Below are 19,472 nucleotides of genomic sequence, written 5' to 3' on the forward strand. Positions count from 1 at the left end.
ATGTGGATGTTTTTATTTATCTTATTTAATAACTCATACCTTTAATCTGAAGCTTCATATCATTGGACAATTTTGAAAAAGTTTCAATCATTAGCTCTTCAGATATGCTCTCTCACTTATTATATATTCTCTGTTTCTGGAACTCCTGCTTAACATCTATCAGAACTTATTCTCTCCTCCATGTCTCCTGACCTCATTTATATTTTCCAATGCTGTGTCCCTCTGCTATATCTAAATAGTTTGCTCATATTTATCTTATGGTTTACAAATTCTCTATTCAATGATTTCTAATTGTGTTGATTAAACCATCCATTAAGCATTCATATTTAATAACTATATTTTTATTTCTTGTATTTGTTTGCTATGTTTTTCATGGTACTTGTTATTTTCTTCAATTGTATCTTTCATGTTAATAGTCAGTTAGAGTTTAAAATGCTTAAGTGATAGCCTTTTTCAGGTCTCTCTATTATCTGAAATTCAGTGGCGGGGGGTGGGTAGGGAGGTGGATTAATCCATTGTTTGTGTGTCTCTTGATACTTAGCCATGTTAAACTATGTCCAGAAGTGTTTTGTAGTTTTGGAAACTGAACTCATCTTCAATACTTTATCTGTGGAAATTTCATATAGTCTTACAAATTCTTCTGCCAAGCACCCAAGGGCACTACTAGCATGGAACCAATTTTCTGTATTTGGAGGAGAGGAAGTCCCCAAATCACACTTATAGTGTAAAATCAGACCTCAAGCCCACATGTGGTGCAAGCCTAAGGTATCAATTTCTCAGCATTTTTTTTTTTTTTTTAAACCTAGAGCTCTTGGAGAGCTAAGTTCACTGTACTAATGAGCAGATTTTTTCCTGGCCTATTTTTTTTTTTACTAAATATGTTCTTGTGAACCTTCAAGAATCCTAGCTTCATGTGTGGTTCTAATTTTGCATATCTTGCCTCACAGGGCGCCAATATCTCATTTTATGACCTTAACTGGGTATAAAACACATTGTACGTCTTGATGAATGTGAAAGCTTCCAAGAGCCACTGCATCAACTCATAACTAATAACTTTGGCTTTGAGTTCCCTCTTCATTTCCAGCACCTGGAGACTTCTCTTTGTTTCCTTATATGCTCAGCAATGCATTTTGAATTTTTTTAATTTATCGTGTCCAAAATTTACATGTCTTGGCAGCTTTACTGATCCCTATGTTCTTCTATTAAATTGGTAGAAGCAGGACAGAACCATCTGTCTCAATCCTGCTGGCTTTAACTTCCTTCCAAACCCTGGAGCTGTGCCTGTGTCCTCAGTCCCTGCTCCATCTATAAGGCCAAGTCTCATTTGATCCCTCGCTCCATTCTGGTCTGCCCCAACCTGCTGCCTTGAACCAGATCATGCAGCCTCCAAATACAGAACTCAGGATGGACACGGAGCTCAGGGAGACAAAGCGTATAACTGAGAATGAGTTCCTGGGTGATGTGGAGCTTGGATCTGTTCTAGGATGCAGGACAATTTTAAATAAAGCCAAAACCCAAGCACTCCTTATTCTGAAAACACATCACACACACAAATTTACAAGATGAGCATCTTGTTGCACAGAGAAGCCCATGACAAACCATCGGCAATAAGAGAGATCTTGAACAGGGGAACCGAGAGGAGACGGGGGTTGCTTTCCCCTGCAACGAAAGCAGGAAACAGCCCGCCCAAGAAGCAATTCTGGACATGGTTTGTGAAGAAAGGATTTCAAACCCATTACCTGTGTCTCCATATTCTCCAAAGATATTGATGAAGACATCAGCATCAGTTCCTGCACCAATGACATCACCAGTGTACACCTTAATTTCGTACTTGTTACCTGAGAATGAGGACAGAGAAAGCCTCAGCTCATTAGGATCCTGAGAAGAACAGAGGCCCCAAAGCAGCTACCACACCCTCCACCCTTCCCTCCAGCAATGCATGAATCATCACGATCACCGTCAATAACTGAGCAGGAAACAAGTTGCCTGACATTGGTTCCAAATGGTCAATGTTAATATACAAGCATAAATCAATACCTGGTACGCTTTAAATTTATATAATGCTCTATGTCAACTATATCTCAATAAAGCTAAAAAAAATCAAATGGTCATTTTGAAACTGACTATATACTGCATAAATCGGAAGTAGAGAGGACTTCTATTTCTATCTACTAACATGTTGCCTTTGGGTGCATGAATCAGCCCACATCCAAGGTGCCACACTGAGCCACCCAAGCATATCTCCCTCGGATATTGAAATGCCTCTAACTGGGCCCCCAGCATCTACTCTGCTTTCAGCAATCTGAACTCCATACTTAATTACAGGGTAAGCATTCGTTGGGGAAAATGGATTCTGAGAATGAAAATTGTCCAGGGCATAACCAATGCAAAGACTACAGGCACCAATAGTAGTCAGAAAATGCATGCTTAGGGGTTGCCTCATTTAAAGACTTATATCTGCTTCTTGTATCTTTGCTGCATTCATTGAATCCCCAAATGCCTCATCCTTGGCCTTGGGCTCAAGGGCGGATGGAGCTCAATGCACATTTGACCAGGTGCTGAGCCCTGCCCAGGTCTTCTAGCTGGATCCTGGCGAGCGAAAGGCAGGGAGTGCTGTGTGGTATGCAAGCAACACTCCTCTAGCTTTTCTTCAGGGGCCAAGAATTTCAAGGCCTGAGGCAACTTTACCTTCCCCTTTCCCTTCTTGCAATGGCTTTCTACCTTATACATAGCAGGATCTTTTGTTCAGATATCTGCCCAGTGAATGGAGTTGATAGAAATTAGAGCTACGGTAATTGAGGCCCAGAGTCCTGGGCCCACCACTGACTCCTCCCTAGAACCTTCCCTGATGTCCCAGCGCCCAGGGGTCTTTCTCCTCTTCACTCTTTGGCTCTGCCATATTGACTGTGTCAATAATTCTCAAGTTCACCATCTACCGCCTTCTGTTATTTGCTGTTTTCCTCAGGTAAGGCTTCTAAGTTCCTCGAGAATACCTCTGGGGACCCACAGAGAACACACACATACCACCTATGCCACCCTGAAGGCTGGATTCTGACCTGCTAAGAATGCTGAGCCAGGAAGGAGCAATATCTCCTCTTTCTCTCCTCAGTTCTCACTCAGTGAGACCCATTGTGGAGGAGGGAAGACCCTCAAATGCTAGTCACCAGCTGAAGACTCCAGAAAGTTAGTCCCTCTCAGGTTCCCAGCCCCTCTTGATTTGCCACAAAGATCCCTCTGAATCAGGAGACAGAACTAGGGCCTTCAGAAGATGCCAGATGCAGGCAACCCCCAGGTGAGTGGTTTGAAACTTAGGCCACATTCTGACTAACTGGGGAGCTTGTTAACAAGGCAGATTTCCAGGTCTCCTCCAAGAGGTCATGGGACTTGTGGCTGTAAGGGACCAGAAAGACCCTGACCACATTCAGATGATTCTGCTCTCAGTCATCTTCTAAGTTACAGAGCCCTTCCCCTGGGTCATGGGGGAAGGACCACTCCCCCCCCCCCCTTTGGTGGCAGGGTCTCTAGGAACCATTCATTTTGGTTCACATCCTTGCTCCGGTCCAGTCCAGGGCTCACTCCACACAGAGGCAAACCCCCTTGCAGGGTGGCTAATGTCCAGGGTCCCGTGGCCAGTGATGTCTCTGAAGGCCACTGCCAAGCATCCGTCAGTCAGGAGGGGCTACAGGACTCCAGAGGGCACTGGGCACAGGCAAACAGGAGGAAGGATGGGCGGCCCGGAAGCATTTGTGGAAGGAGTGGTGGACTCTCTGGATCATTCCAAAAGGCAGAATTTGAATCAGCAGGTTGAATTATAAAGAAGGATATTTTAGCTCGCTAAAAGCTCATTTCTAGTGGCTGAGGCCACCAACAAGGAACAGGATGCCCTTGGGGAACTGAGTTCCCCATCACTAATGACACATCAGCAGTCACTCTGTGCCAAGCACATGGGTGGACGGCCATCTGTCAGGGACTCCATGGAGAAAGTGCCAGGGGCAAGAGAATGTGAGAACCCTTAGGGTCCTTTTCAATCTGCTGTTCCACAACATTTGACATTTTACTGGGAAACACATCCCTGTAGACCCTGGAGGGAAGACAGAAGATGAAGGAGCCTCTCAGAAGATGGGGGAGGTCCCAAGGCCTGTGCAGGAAAGGCCAAGGGCTTTGGGGACACAGAGTATCCCTGTGCTGGCAAAGTGCAGAGAAGCAGAGCAAGGGAGCTGAAGGTAAGCAATATGGAGACAGCCCAGGGTCAGAGGTCAAGAGGCCAGACAGAGCTGGGGTGGAAGGAGCTCCTGGGTCTTTCTGGCTGAGGTCTTGCCAAGGGATCAGGAGGTCAGGTCAACACAGTGCAGGAAGAAGTCAACTCTGGCACAATGGTGGACTGTCTTCTAACTCTGTATGGCAAAATGGGACCCTGGGTCCCCATGTAGTGGGCTGAGTAGAGAGCAGGATCCTCGTGTGTAAGATGACCTTTGATCACACTGTGGGAGGGGCACATCTCACAACTGCTTTTTTAAAGGTCCTGTAGAGTGACAATGAAGCTAACTAAATTACTGCTCTCCATCTCTCTCTCTCTCTCTCTCTTTTTAACATTTCCTCTTCAAGCAGAACCACATTCTATCTAATTTGCCATTTTCCAACAAGGACTAGGGCCCCATGACAACCCTAAATTGTAATCGAGGGCATATATTGATGAAAGAGCGAGCTGAATGAAAGTAGGGTTTCCTTCTCTCCCGGTTGGCCAACTGTGATTGCCGGGCATCAAACCTTCCTTCCGAAGGGAAGGGTCGTAGGAGAGCCCTGCAATTTCCCAGGATCAGAATTTCAATGAGCACAAACTTGTGATTCCAGTTGCAAGTGGATTTTGATATACTGAATCCACCCCTTAGATCTGGTGATCACTGAGAGGGTAAAACACCCACATATGGAATGTGCCTGTCCTGATAACAGGAATTTGGTGACAGAAGAGAGAGAGAGGAAGGGCCAGTAAAAATCCCTGCCCTACCCTGAGGCCAGAAAGGAAAAAGATGATGAGAGGAAAAAGCGTTGAAAGAGGATGGCCAGCACTGACCCTTCTTCTAGGGCAAATAATACTAAACATTCACATAGGCCTTGCAGCTCGCAAGGCACTCGCTTGTCCTTGAAGTCATCTGATCCACACAATGGCCACAGGATACAGGCAGTGCAGGTACTGTTGATATTCACTTACAGATGAGGAAACCGAGGCTCAGAGGCCAAGGTGGCTTGCCTGAGGTCACACACTGCTAACTGATACAAGAGGGGCTCAAAGCCAGGTCTCTTGTCTCCAAATCCAGGGCTCTTTCCCTAATACCTCATGGCCTCTCGTGCTCCATGCCAGGGCTCAGCAAACTTTTTTTGTACAGTGCCAGATAGTAAATACTTTCAGCCATACAGGCCGTTTGGTCTCTGTCTCAACTACTCCTCTCTACCGTTCTATCATCAAAGCAGCCATACACAATCTACATATAAACACATGGGTGTTACTGAGTTTCAATAAAACTTCATGAACACAGACATTTAAATTACATATAACTTCCCTGTGTCATGAATTACTATTCTTGTTTTGATTTTTTTTTTTTTTTTTTTTTACCTATTGAAAATGTAAAAAGTTTTTTAAGCTCAAGGCCCACAGTAAGACAGGTGGCAGGTGGTATTGGCCCACGGGCCATCGTTGCCCACCCCCTGCCCTAAGCTCTCTGTGCTCTCCGGCGCTGTTCTGTGTGTCTCTAAGCAGGGGACTATGGGCAACTCAGCACTCAGTGGCCTGGGAGGAGAGCAGAGCTGCCTCGCTCAGGGGTGGATGGCTGCTGGTTGCAGGGTGATCACAGCACAGCCTAACCACTAGCTAAGCAGATCAAGGTTCCAAAGACTGGGGAACCATTGCCCTTTCTCTTTCAAAGCAGAGGGGATGGGAAGGAGCATGTCCCATGCCTACTGTGGACAGGCAGGGCCAGCCTTCTCTACCTCCACAAAGCTGTGTACCTGAGCTGAGCCTGAAGCTCCTGAGTCCAGTGAGAAGGGGTTCCCAGCTGGGGTTTCCTGAAGGTGGGGACAGATGGAAGCACCAGTTCTTTAATATTAGGCATTGTGCCTTCAACTTATTGCCTCGCTGACAGCAAGCAAGGAGCAGAGATAGGAAGTCAGGGAGAAGGTCAAATTGGAGGAGGAGCTAGCCAGGAGCTCAGCATCCTTCCTGAGCAAGCATGGGAGGAACACAGCCCAGTAATGGATCACAGGAATTGTTGCCCAAGCCAAGGTCGGCCTATGATTTACCCATCTGGCATATTATCTGTTATGAAATTCTCCCCAGAACTGATTTTTCTCTGGCCTTTCAGCAGGACTAACATTAGCCCACACAGTGTCTCTGTGCAAATTAGAAAAAAGGATCCTTTCTTCAAGATACTTTACTTCCATCTGTTGAATAATTGTCATAATAAATGTAAAAATCTACAGCCTCTATGATATGCAAGCTGTCTCCTTACATACACACCCTTGTGCAGTGTACAACTTGTACAACCAAAGTCAGCCACCCAAGCTTTCAGGAAGTAGCCTTCTCCCACTGAAGGTCAGTATGAGCTCTGAGAGGCCAGACTAACTTGAGCATTGATCTGAAAAGTATACAACAAAGGATATAGCGCAGGGGTTAAATTAATCCCACGGTGTGTTCCAAAAAACCGAAGCAGACTGAGGTCCTTCCTGTGCTGGTGGAGTTAGCTACAGCCTAAAGATGCATTGCCTGCCCCAAGGCCCCAGCAGAGGCTGGTCTGTGTCCTTCTCGTCCTGCCCAGGAGATAAACAAGCCTTGTCTTGCCCCATTTTACTTTCTCTGCCAGCCCCATGGCAGGGGCATAGGCTGCTCCCGCCAAACAGGAAATCTGTCCCCTGCAGCCAGCCGGAAGCTGCCTGCGTGGGCTTCCAGAAAAGGCAGGCAACGGCAAGCCCGAGCTGCCTCCTGCGTCTGGTGTGCCAGCCACCCCCACAGCCTCCCCGCACTGTCTGGAACAGTCAGCACATGGCAGCGACAAGACATATCTCCATAGAGCCACCTTGAGGGTGGGGGAAGGCACAGCCCTGAGGGGGCTGCAACCCTCAAATCCTGGTACTGTGTGCACAGCTGAGTTGGGCTCAGCTGCTCATCTTGTTCATGACAACAGAAGTCAAGCAAATGCTCAGTCACGAAGCCTCCATCCCGCTTGCTGAGGAAGAGACCATCCCACACCCACCGTCATGTGAGCCTCAGAGAAGCTCACGTGGCCCAGGCTTTTTTAGGAAGCAGAGAATCATGAATGAACTGGTGGCGAAGTGACTCACGGAGTTTCTTTCCCTTGCCTTTCACCCATTCTCAGATCCTGTATAATTAGATCATGGCCTTATTTATTTTGGCCGGTAAGGAGTGGGGAGGGGGGTTGGAAGGAAGATGACTGAACTTGCTCTTACACCATCCCCAAACCTGCAGAGGCTCACACCCTGACATCCATCACTTCCGCTCACTGAGAGCCAGACGCAGGGAAGTGAGATACCATGGGCGCTACGTGGGAAGAGAGAAATTCAGTGGGGCTGCCTGGGGGGTGGGCGATGAGGAGTAACGGTCTCCCCCAGCCAGGGGGAGACTACCCAAGCCTCCAGGTTTGGGGAGGTAGGTGGTCAGCAGAACCGAAGGATGAGCAGCAACGCTACATGCCAGGATCTGGGTCATGGCCACTGACCAATGACCCTTCCTCCATAATGCCCCCAAAACGTCTTCCTTTCCTCAGGTCCAGAGGCTTGACTCTGTCAGCCAGATTCACCCTATTCTTCAAATAGGACTGGAACTTTTCTGCTTTCCCAACCTGGCTGCCCTTTCACATACATCCACCTATCAAAATAATGAGAGTCTCTGATGGTTACTGAGGACCTACTATGGGTCAGTCATACCTATTATCTCATTTAACCCTCAGCATGACGGGCCTTATTGCTGCTAATGTCACCATCTACTGATGAGGCAATGGAAGCAGGAGGTTAAGGAAGTTTGCCAAGTCCCCACAGTGAGAAAGGATGAAGCCCAGATTTGGACTTGAGGGACTTGACCAGGAGGCTCTCTTAGCTGCCCTTTCACCCACGCTGCCACGGTCTGTATTGAGCTTAACCCCCACCTCCCAGCCCTGCAGGGCGCTACTCCAGAACTCCTGGGGGCTGTGTCATTTACTAGACACTTAACGTGTGCTCAAACAGGCCATGGGTTGACCTCAGCTAAGCCGGGTCAACACAACGACATTAAAACATTACTCAGTCACTAAATAGTTGCTCATGGGAGGTAACCAAGAAAAAACACTCTACCTGTTGACCACCCCCAAATAAATACACAGCTCGTATATTTTCCTAAGGAGCTGTTTGCAGGGAGCCTGATGCTCTCAGGTGTTGAAACATAGTATGGAATGGATAAGCTTTCACCCCTTTCAGCCCATGATGTGCACCATCCTCATCCAATTCATTGCCAAGCCCACGAGCTATTTCCACAGGCCCCTTGGTCACTCTCCTTGGCTCCCACACCTGCTGCTCTGCAGGAGAGCCTTCCCTTCCACCTGCACCCCAGCCTCCTTGGCTCCATTTCTTCCCTTTCCACCCAGATTCCACTCCGCTGCTGGAGTCTATCCTCCCATAGTGCTGCAAAGCCAACACTGCTCATAAGCTCCTGGAGGAAGCAGAGTGTCGTGCAGCCTTCCTGGGGGCAGGTGAGTAATATCTGTCAAAAGTCTAAACATTCTGCAAACCCCTTGAACCAATGATTCAATTGACTAGGAAATAATTGTGTTTGTAGATTACATATAAAGATGTCTATCACAGTACTGTTAACAAAAAAATCAAGAACCTAAAACTATACAAAATGGGGAATTGCTGGGGTGAATTATAATATTCACCCATTAATGGACTACCATGCAGTCATTTAAAATAATGGTTTAGCCCTGGCTGGTGTGGCTTAGTGGAATGAGCACCAGACTGTGAACCAAAAGTTCACTGGTTTGATTCCCTGCGAGGGCACATGCCTGGGTTGCAGTCCAGGTCATGCAAAAGGCAACCAATTTCTCTTGTGTATTGATGTTTCTTTCCCTCTCTTTCTCTCTCCTTTCTCCTCTCTCTACAAATAAAATATAAATAAAAATGTTTTAAAAAATTACAGTTTAGAATATTATTGAATAACATAATACAGCATTAAGTGAAGAAACCTGGTCACAAAGTTGACTATAATATCTTTAAATCAATATGTAGTGTTTAATACATTCATGCACCAAAAAAGAACAGGAAGGAAATTCACCAAAATGTTAACAGAAGTGTCTCTAAAACTAGCCCACACCTTGCTTAAGTTCAAGGCTCTGGGTTTGCTCTTCACTCCATTTATATGCAAATTACTTAACCTCTCCATGCTTCAGGTTCTTTTATCTATACAATGGAAATAATAATAATAATACCTCCTTCCTGAAGTTGTTGTGAAGATTAGATAAATGCTGGATGGATGGATGCATACAGACAGACAGACAGACAGACAGACAGATAAGAATGATGTCTGACTCAGATTAAGTGCCCAATAAAAATTAGCTGCTATCTTTGGGTGATGATATTACAGAAGCTTTTATTTTTCTTTTTCTTGTTTATTTGTACTTTAAAATTCTTTTTTACAACAGCTATATTTTTCCCTTGTAATTGAAAACTAAAGATTGAAGTCACCCAAAGTCAGTGCTTGAATAAATCAAGCTCTCTGTAGTCCAGAAGGGGCTGTTCAGAAGTCTTGCTAGTCTATCAGACACACCAAAGAAAATCCATGCACATAATAGACACTCTTACACCCTCAGGCTGGTTTTAGCACCAGGAACCTTTGAGGTGGTCAAAGTGGATATAAGACTGGAGGGAGGGTTGAGGTTGGATGGAGGAAGAAAACAACAGACACAAGGGCGTTCAGGTGGACATCCCGCCCCAGGCAGATGGGAACCCCTTCATGGCTCTCAATGGGCTCACTCTGGCCAATGCTTAGAGCTCAGGGGAGAGGTCGAGTAGGAAACCATAGGTGGCTGGAATGGATACCAACAGCTGGATCAGGACCAATGCAATGTCTGTATCGTAAATTCAGATTTTCATGCATACCAAAGCAGCACTGAGAAAGTGCTGTTTCCACAAATAGAAAAAAAAAACAAAGGTTATTATAAACACCTATTTGAAAATCAAAATAACCAAGTATAGGGCAAATATACAATTTCATGCATTCCCCAAAGGCCCTGGCTGCTGGGTTAAAGGACAGAGTGACTGGCAGTGGTCCCAGGATGGGGGGTGGGGGGGACACGGGAACCTGAGGCTACAGTGAAGCTATGAGTCACAGGGCCTATTTCCAGCTGTGTGAATGAGATACTGTGCCATCAAAGCCTATCAGTTACCCAAGTGCCCTCATTCTGTTTGAAAGCCTAGCAAACTGCTTCTCAACTGTGAAGCCTTAGCTTGAATATCACCTCTTCTATGAAGCCCTCCTGATTCACCTTTCCTCTATGCTCCCTTTGGATTCCATTAGTCATTCTCACTTAGAACATTCTATCCCTTTGCACTATGATTACTTATTGGCCTGACTCTCTCCTTTATAATTCAGGCTCCTACATATTTACCCTGAGCCCAAGGAATGGTACATAGACGATTCCCAACAAATACCCACTGAATCACTGAATGACAATGGTGGAGCATAAGCTGGCATCTTGAGTCCAGGTGACCAAGAGCAGGTCACTTAACTTCTCTGGGCTTCCGTTTTCTCCTCTACAAATGGAGGTGGCATAGACAAGGTCCCTCTTGATCCTGAAATTCTGTGATGCTCTTCACTGGGACCTCATTCAAAGCAGTTCTCTTCTTCCCACTCTTTCCGGAGATGATTTTCTGCAATGCTATGTGGGAGCAGATGGGGTGGGCGGGAAGCTGCTGTGAAGTTCAGAGGAGGAGAGCACTGCAGGGCTGGCCCAGCTTTTCCTCCCCTGAAGCCTTCACCCACCGCTGTGAGTCCGTGGACCCAGGACTACCTCATAGGGTTCTAAGAAACAATGACTGCTAGCAGCACCCACAGCACCTAGAGCTAGGCCCTGGACAACAATGAGCTGGTGGGTTAAGGGGAAAGATCAGGGAGAGGGGAGAGGATGCTTCCTGTAGGTTTCAACTGCAGTCAAGGTCGTGAGCCTATTCCCAGTTGTCTAGACAAGCCTGCCACATTCAAGAGGCGGGTCCTGGCAGTGAGTGGCTCCAGAGTCCTTTCTGATTCTGAGAGGCCAGATTCCTGAGTCTGTGCATCCCAGAGTCAGAGCAAGCCTGAGCATAGGGGAAGAAGATGGGGAAACATCAGAATATCAACAACTGCAACAACCACCATGATTCTTGCATCATTTACTGAGCATTCGTACTCAGTGCCCAGCGCTGCCCTAAGTCCTTTATGTCCATTGCCCCAATTAATCAGCTCACCCCCTTGATGAGTGGGAATTAATGTTATTCCTCATTTTACAGATAAGGAAATAGAGGCAAAGAGCTTAAGGCATCGGCTCATGCTTGCATAACTGGTAGAGTAGCAGAGTCAGGTTTTGATCACAGAGAATAAGGGTCCAGAGACCCAGCTCATAGGGAGGAGGGGGACACTATACAGAATAGAAAGTGTGGGGAGCAGGGGAATGAAATGGGCAAGGTGTATCCACAGCATAAGGGAGGGCACCGAAAGCCAATCTCCTTTTGCCCTGTGGAGGAGGGCTAGCCTCAAAGGGTTAGGAAGGTAAACACTCTGCTAATCCTGCAAAGACCCAAGAGGCCAGCTAGTGTACCCACGCGACAGAGGTAGAAACTGAAGCTGGGAGAGGAATGGACACCTGAGAACTTGGGGCATGTACTCCTATGTGCTTTGTGACCCAGAGAGCTATCTTTTTAAATTAATGATTTAATTACTCTCCAGTATTATCCAGTAGAATCTGGGAACACGTCAGTCCTGTTGGTTTATTTGGCAGAGCCCTCAGGATGGGAGTTTTTTGCATCAATCACCCAAGACGCTTTCAATTTGCATTTGCTTTTGAGCCATGCGTTCCCCTGGCAGGTACGCCACCCACTGCAGGTAACGCAATTTGCACATGCCCCTCGTACATTAATCACAATCCCTTTCTTGTCCTGTCCTTTCTTCAAGTGCACCCCGGGCACTGTGCCCAACATGGTCTTGCTAAGACAGGGTACACATCTGGAGCTGTGATAATTATTGTGTAGCACAGCATGGGCTGCAATGAAACTATAACTCAGTTACCTGATGAAATAAGCAGGAGTGGAAACAGTGATTGTGCGGGACAAACACAGTCCCGTTTCACCTGTTCCCCAGGCGCCCAGCAGCTTTCGGCCCCAGCGCTGGCTGTCCCATTTGGCACAGTTCTGTTTCCTCCAGCAACCAGCCCCTCAGTCTCTTTGGAGCATAACATCAAACTGGCTGTAGCCGTATTTATTATTAAACCACAAAAGAAGATAAATGCTTCTTAGAAGAAGGCTTATCCCTGAGGAAGCCTGAGGAGCAGGTCCCAGCTGGGAGCAGGGGAGGAAACAGGACCCACGGCAAACAGGGCGCTTCTGAGGGCAAGGGCCCTCTCCGCTGTTGGCAGAGTCTGGGTCTGAATCATTGAGGAGCTGTTGTGCCTGGGAAGTGACAGCTCTGGGGTGTGAACGGCCCCCAGGCCAGCTGGAACTCTGTTCTTGACTGTGGAGGCCTGTCTCATTGCCAAGTTGGCAGAGCTTTCCCGGAGCAATGCGGTGTAGGCTTGGTACTAATTTAAGCCACGTGACCATCACAGCACTTTTCAAGGTGGGAGGGTTTGTGGGTTGGAGCTGGGATGCGGACAATTACTTGGCCAGAAGGCAGGAAATGACATCATATCAGCAGTGAGAAGGCCAGGCAGGGTCTTCCCTAAACAGGTCTAAGCCACACCTCCCTACCAGGTGACGGCCCCAGGCCTAAGCTCCTACAAGACACAATGCTGGATCATTTCCAATCTACCCAGAGAGATCACACCATCTTATCTTGCCTTGTCTAACTCAAATATCACCCCAATTTCTCGTTCCCATTGCCCCCATCCTTCAATATTGTCCCCACTACTCTTAGGCTCAAGAATGAGCCCTGGGCCTCCCTGGGGCCAGAGAGGGGTGGGTAGTCCTGTGCTCTCAGCCTGTGCAACTTGCAGAGTGCTCATCAATTCCACCTGGGTGCTTTTGTCAAACGAAATGTCACACCAAAAGTGACAGTGTCAAGGTTGAGGGGATTGAAAGCCGTGGAGCCAGGCAAAAGAGATGAGGAGATGCTTAGCTAGCAGAATACCAGAGAAAGCCAGCACGATGGGCGACCTCAGAGAACATCTAGCACAACCTCCTGGTACAATGAGGAGCAGCCCGGAAAGGACAGTAACCTACCTAAGACACGCAATGATTGAGAGACGATGCTAGAAGTCAGCCCTCCCCTTGGCAGAGCCTGGTCCATCCAGCTCTGTGCTGGCCTTCACAGGCACGTGGGTCCACATGCGACCCCCACCAGCACACCCACGCAAGCCTGTTTCTTACGAATCTTCACCCAAGTCCCTAAGTCCCAATGACCACATTGGCAGGTACCAGTGAAAGTGTTACCCTCAGAAGAACCTGTCTTGGCTGCGGAAACCAGATAGACACATATTAAGCAGTTTGCACCCAAAAAGGCAAACAGAAGTCCCTGAGATCTGGTGTTTCTTGGCCATTTATCCACCTCAGAACCCCTGGGCTATGCCCCACCCATCAGATGTGAGCACCTTGAGGACAAGGACCACGTCCTTACCCCAGACCTAACATCTAGCAGCACCTCAGGGGGGCACCACCGATGGCAGCTGTTAGTGCTGATGGGTCAATTCAAGGCTTGGAGACAGTGCTTAGACTCTGGCCAGGGGCTGCCATCCGCATATAGATAGATGTCAGTGTAGCTGCCCTGCTCCTCTGGGTTCTGGGTTGTCAAGAGGGTGAGCCATTCCAGATGGGATAGAAGAAATCCTCCAGGAAAGAAGTCAGGCATTCGTGGTAATGGGGGGAATGCCAAGAGGCAGATGGCAGGAGGGGATGTTCACTACACTTCTGGTGCAGTTTGGTAGCCAAGACTGTGTTCCCAGGGATAACCAATGCAGGCATGCTGAAAAAGTGGCTACCAACCTTCCCTAGGTCACAGAATGTGTCAGGACCTCTGGTACCCACTCTAAGAGGGAGACGAGCATAGGGAGGGCTGCCAGCTCCCTGTGAGTGTGCACGTGTGATCTGAGATTCTTTATCAGGAAGCGTGGTGTTTGCCTGGACCAGCCACTGAGATGTGGGGAGGGAGCCAGCCAGTCAAGACTGGGATGCCAACTCCTGCTTGCTCGTGTGGGGATGAGTCAGGAGGACCCTGGAGGTTTCTCTAGCAGCCTGAAGTCCTTGGCAAGAGCTGAGGACCTGGCGTGCAGGCTGCATTTTCATCTTTTCTTCCAGGTAAATAAGAGCCCTTTGACTGTAAAGTCAATATGGTGTATTGCCACTGTTAAAAACAGTTAATGAAAAGTTAGGATGTATTACAAGAGGGAGGGCATCAAGAAACCCTAAATAACCAAAGCAATCTTTAAAAAGAAGAATGAAAAGTTGAAAACCCCACACCCCCTAATTTCAAAACTTCCTACAAAGCTACAATAATCAAACAGTATGGAACTGGCATAAGGGCAGACCTTTAGACCAATGGAACAAAATAGCCCAGGAGTAAACCCTCATATATACAGTCAAATGATTTTCAACAAGGGTGCCAAGGCCATTCAGTGGGTGAAGGACAGTCTTTTCAACAAACAATTCTGGGAAAACTGGATATCTACATGCAAAAAAATTAAACTGAAACTTACTTTATATCATATAAAAATTATGTCAAAATGGATCAATGATCTAGACATAAGAGCTAAAATTAAAACACTTAAGAAGAAAACTCTTGTTATGAGGCAAAACATTTATGACACTGGATTTAGCAATGATTTCTTGGATATGACACCAAAAGCACAGGCAGCAAAAGAAAAATTAGATAAACTAGGCTTCATAAAAATTAAAAACTTTTCTGCATCAACACAAACTATCAACAAAATGAAAAGGCAGCCCATGGAATAATGGAAAATATTTGTAAATCATATATGTGATAAAGGGTTAATATTCATAAGTGTATTGCGGATAGATGCCTACAACTTAACAACAATGATAACAAATGATTAAAAAGGACTTGGATGCCTGGCCAGGTAGCTCACTTGGTTAGAGCAGGAGCCTGATACGCCACACTTGCAGGTTCAATCCCTGGGCAGGGCACATACAAGTATCAACCAATTAATGCATAACTAAGTGAAATCACAAATCAATGTCTCTGTCTCTCTCTCTCATCAATAAATATAAAAAGAAAATTTTTAAAAAGGGGCTTGGATGGACATTTCTCCAAAGAAGATAGACAAATGACCAGTAGGCGCTTAAAGGGGTGCTCAACATTGCTAATAAATATGGAAATACAAATCAAAACCACCGTGAGGCACCTCCTTGCACCTGCTAAGATGGCTATCACTTTAACAAAATAGAAGATCACAAGTGTGGGTGAGTATGTAGAGAAACGGGAACCTTTGTGCATTGCTAGTGGGTATATAAAATGATGCAGCTGCTGTGGAAAACAGTCTGGCAGCTCCTCAGAAAGTGAAACACAGAATTACCATATGATCCAGTAATTCCACTTCTGAGTAAAAACGCAAAAAGAACCCAAACAGATATTTTTGCACCAATGTTAATAACAGCATATTCACAGTAGCTAAAAGGTTGAAACAACCCAAATGCCCATTGACAGATGAGTGAATCAATAAAATATGGTATATACATAACACTGGAATACTATTTAGCCTTATTTAAAAAATGAAATTCTGAAACATACTACAATGTGGATGAACCTCGAAGACATTATGCTAAGTGAAGTAAGCCAGTCACGAAAGGATAAATACTGTATGATTCCACTTCCATGTGATTCCTAAGTGGTCCAATACAAAGAGACCTAATGTAGAACAGAGGTTACATGGGGCTGAGAGGAACAGAGATATGAAGTTATTGTTTAATAGGTAAGAGTTTCATCTGGGGAAGATGAAAAAGTTCTGGAGATGGATGGTGGTGATGGTTGTACAACATTGTGAATTTACTTAGTGCCATTGAATTGTACACTTAAAAATGCTAAGACAGTCAATGTAACGATCTGCCTATTTTACAATAACAGTAATAAAAAGAAGCAGGACAATGGAGCCAGGGAGCCCTTGCACTCTGCTCTGATGAGCCCCACCTGGAGCTCAGGGTTCTAGCCCAGCAGGTACGGTCTTGAGGGTCGCTGACAAACCAGACTACTCAGGAGGCAGGCAGGGTGTGCGCTGCAAGAGGCGAGGGCAAGGAACCTGGGGATGCGATCCTGAAAGGAGAGAAGCCTGTCTTCACGCAGCAGAACAGCTAACATGAAAACATGCATCATGTTTTGTCTGGACAGACTGGAAGAGACAAGCAGAAGGCTTGGGGAGGCCATCTGGGGCTTATATTCAGGCAGATCTTTCTGGCAACTGGGGCTACTTAACAGTGGAATGCGTTGCATTGGAGGTTGGGGCTGCCCACCACTGAAGAAAGGCTGGATTCAAACCAAGGCTGCAGAGGCCGCCGGTGAGGATGCTACGGAAAGCATCCCTGTGACACTGGGAGATTGGTCCGACTGACCTCCACGGTCCTTAGCTGTGATCCCTCAGGCCCTGACCTCTTAGGTGCCGGACTATTTGCCCTTCGTCTGGCCCTGCCCAAGGGGCTAGCAAAAAAACACATTCCACCAAGAACTAGGAGACTCGCATTCTAGTCCTAGATCCATCAGTGCTGGCCGTTTGATTCGGGTGAGTAACGACCTCAAACCTCCCTGGGCCTCAGTATACTCATCTGCGTAATAGACACCTGACCACCCTTCCTCACCTCCTCACACTCAGAGGTGCTCTAAGTGAAGCAAGGGCACATGAAGAGGCTGGGTACCTTCCCAGCCCTCCTCCCGCCCCTCCCAGACCCTGCTTTCCCTTCCTCCCAGATCAGGGCTGGCCTTCCCAGGGGGAAGGGGACTTAGACGCTCTTGGTGGTGTGCTGGATGTTAGCGATGATATAGAAGGACGATCTAGAATTGAATATTCATTTTAATATGTACTAATGTAAATGATAATAGCAAGTGATATTTATAGCAAATGATAACAGTTTTTTATGATAGTAATATCAATATTCTTTTCAAATAAACTTACAAGTTAATGTAAGTGGCAAAAAGTGAGTTAAGAATAAGTTAATAATAAGGGAAGTGGTACTTAAATAAGGCAAAAATTCTGAAGGTGGAACATGAGTGGCTGGGGCGTGGGAACCCCCATGGACTGAGGAGACATGCCGACCTAGCTCCCCAGAGCCCCCCAGGGCCAGGCAACCAGCTCAAAGCAAACCAAAAGGCGAGTATTTTCGTTAATCCCGGTGCTGGAGGCAGCGACTACACCAGCTAGTTGAGAACAACTGAGAAAGTGAACTTGGTTCTGGGATCCTCTGTCCACACAACTGAGAGTTAATCAACTTTTACCTCCTTTTCTTGGAAACTCCCCATGGTTACCTTCTCCTCAGGGGACTTCCCGAAGGAAGAGGGGCCCTGACCAGGCCCTTAACCCCAAGACACTAGGAATATGTTGGGTGCCTCTCCCAAAAACTACGTTTAAAGAGAAGCCTAGAGAGGGAAAAGTACTCTCCGCGGCCAGTGTGAGGCGCAGGGCCGTGCGCAAGGCGATGTCTTTGTCCAGGGAGCGGCCCTGGTGCCCAGAGCTCACACCCTGCACCGAGTAGGGCAAGTCCCCCACATGCCAGCATCTTTAAGCAGGATATTGAGATGCCCTGTGGATAAACCATCTAGAAACCTGATCAAGGTCTAGTCCCCGCCTCCCCCACCACTATCTGCTGATCATCTTGGTCAAAGGGTCAGTCGGTCAGGCTGGAACACCTACCTACCCTACCTGAGGAGCAGGTATGAAAGAAAGTTCCAGCTGATTTCAGCCATAGCTTCAGGAGGTGACCCTTGGAGGTTGGGGGAGGGAACAAGGCCAACTAAGGATCCACCCTCCCTTAGGGGGCCGGGAAGGGGGTGAATTATACACTGAAATGTCCCTTGTCCTCTCCTCTATATTGCCCATATCCCATGTTTTGAAATATTTTTATCCATCAAACTGCATGAATAAAAAAGTAATTATCTTCCCCATTTTGATCATCAAAGGTCTCTGATAGCAATCAAAAACCAAGTTCATATAATGCCAGGTGAAAAGCAAAGAAACTTAACCTTTAGTTTTCAAATACAGTCATTTGAATACTTCAAGATCCTATTCTTCATTCCTGCTTCCAGAATCCAGCCTGGAAATACTAAAAGCTCAATGCCCACCAGCCTGTGAAGGGGCAGGAGGCCCAGCATCAAGCAGCAGGTATCTTTGTCTTCCCTTTAAGAGGCAAGAAAACACTACTCTGGATGATTCTTTTGGAAAACTGAACAATCACTGAGTTACATTCATTCTTTCTCAATGGTGATTCTTCAGAGGTTCTCCTCCTAACAGCCCATTCTTTCAAACTACTCGTATAAATGCACAGAGAAGACTAGAAATGAGGGCACAAAAATGTCACCAGTAATGTTTTTCCAGGTGGTGGAATTAAAGGTATTCTTTTTTTCATGTTTGTGTGTCTCTCTATTTTCTGATTTTTCTGCAATGATCAAATTTGGCTTTTATAATAAGAGAAAGAATTAATAACATCTTTTTTTTAAAAAAAAAGAATCAAATTTGCAAGTTATGATGGGGATCAAGGGGAACAAAGCAAGGGTTCAAGGTCAGCTGGGAGGTGGGGATCAGAGGCAGACAGAAACGTTGAAGGCCGAGGCCCACTGGAACACATGATATGTTCGTTTCCACCCAGCTGGGTTACAAGAGAGGGCGGAACTTGAAGACCCAGGTTACATGCCAGAAGGCAGAATCCAAGGAGAGTGTCAGCCTTCGGCTGTGACCTGGGAAGGTCACTTCTCGCTGCCAAGCGCCTTTCTATCCCATAGCCCATGACTCTCTGTGATGAGGGGATTAGGGTGAGGTGAGGTCAGAGCTTTAAGGGATAAAGGAGAGATAAAACGGGGACGTGGAATACAGTGTGTGTTTCTACAGGCTTTGTTCTTGTCTCCCGTTGAGCCAATATGACTGGATTTAAGGCCTTTGGCCAGACATGCACTTGAAAGAAGTTGTTTCCTTCATAAAAATCAGGAGGCCGGGGTAGCACAACAGAGAGCTAGAAGCGGCAAGTTCTGATCCCATCCACCATGCCCTACCTGTGACTCACCCTCCTTGGGCATCAGAGGGAAGGTAATGGAAGAG

General features: G+C 46.7%; 1 protein-coding gene across 2 annotated transcripts in view; it reads right to left on the minus strand.

Moving 5' to 3' along the window:
- The window catches only part of LOXHD1 (lipoxygenase homology PLAT domains 1), a 134,170-nt gene that overhangs the window by 104,296 nt on the left and 10,402 nt on the right, over positions 1-19,472 (minus strand). For both annotated transcript variants that reach the window (XM_054583861.1, XM_054583860.1), the window contains exon 5: positions 1,740-1,838. In XM_054583861.1, coding sequence (XP_054439836.1) covers positions 1,740-1,838 — 99 coding nt within the window. The remainder of the gene's footprint in view (positions 1-1,739; positions 1,839-19,472) is intronic.

The sequence above is a fragment of the Pteronotus mesoamericanus genome, unplaced genomic scaffold (assembly GCF_021234165.1).
Source record: "Pteronotus mesoamericanus isolate MK-2021 breed Mesoamerican mustached bat unplaced genomic scaffold, CSHL_Meso_final contig_74, whole genome shotgun sequence".
Classification (NCBI taxonomy): domain Eukaryota; kingdom Metazoa; phylum Chordata; class Mammalia; order Chiroptera; family Mormoopidae; genus Pteronotus; species Pteronotus mesoamericanus.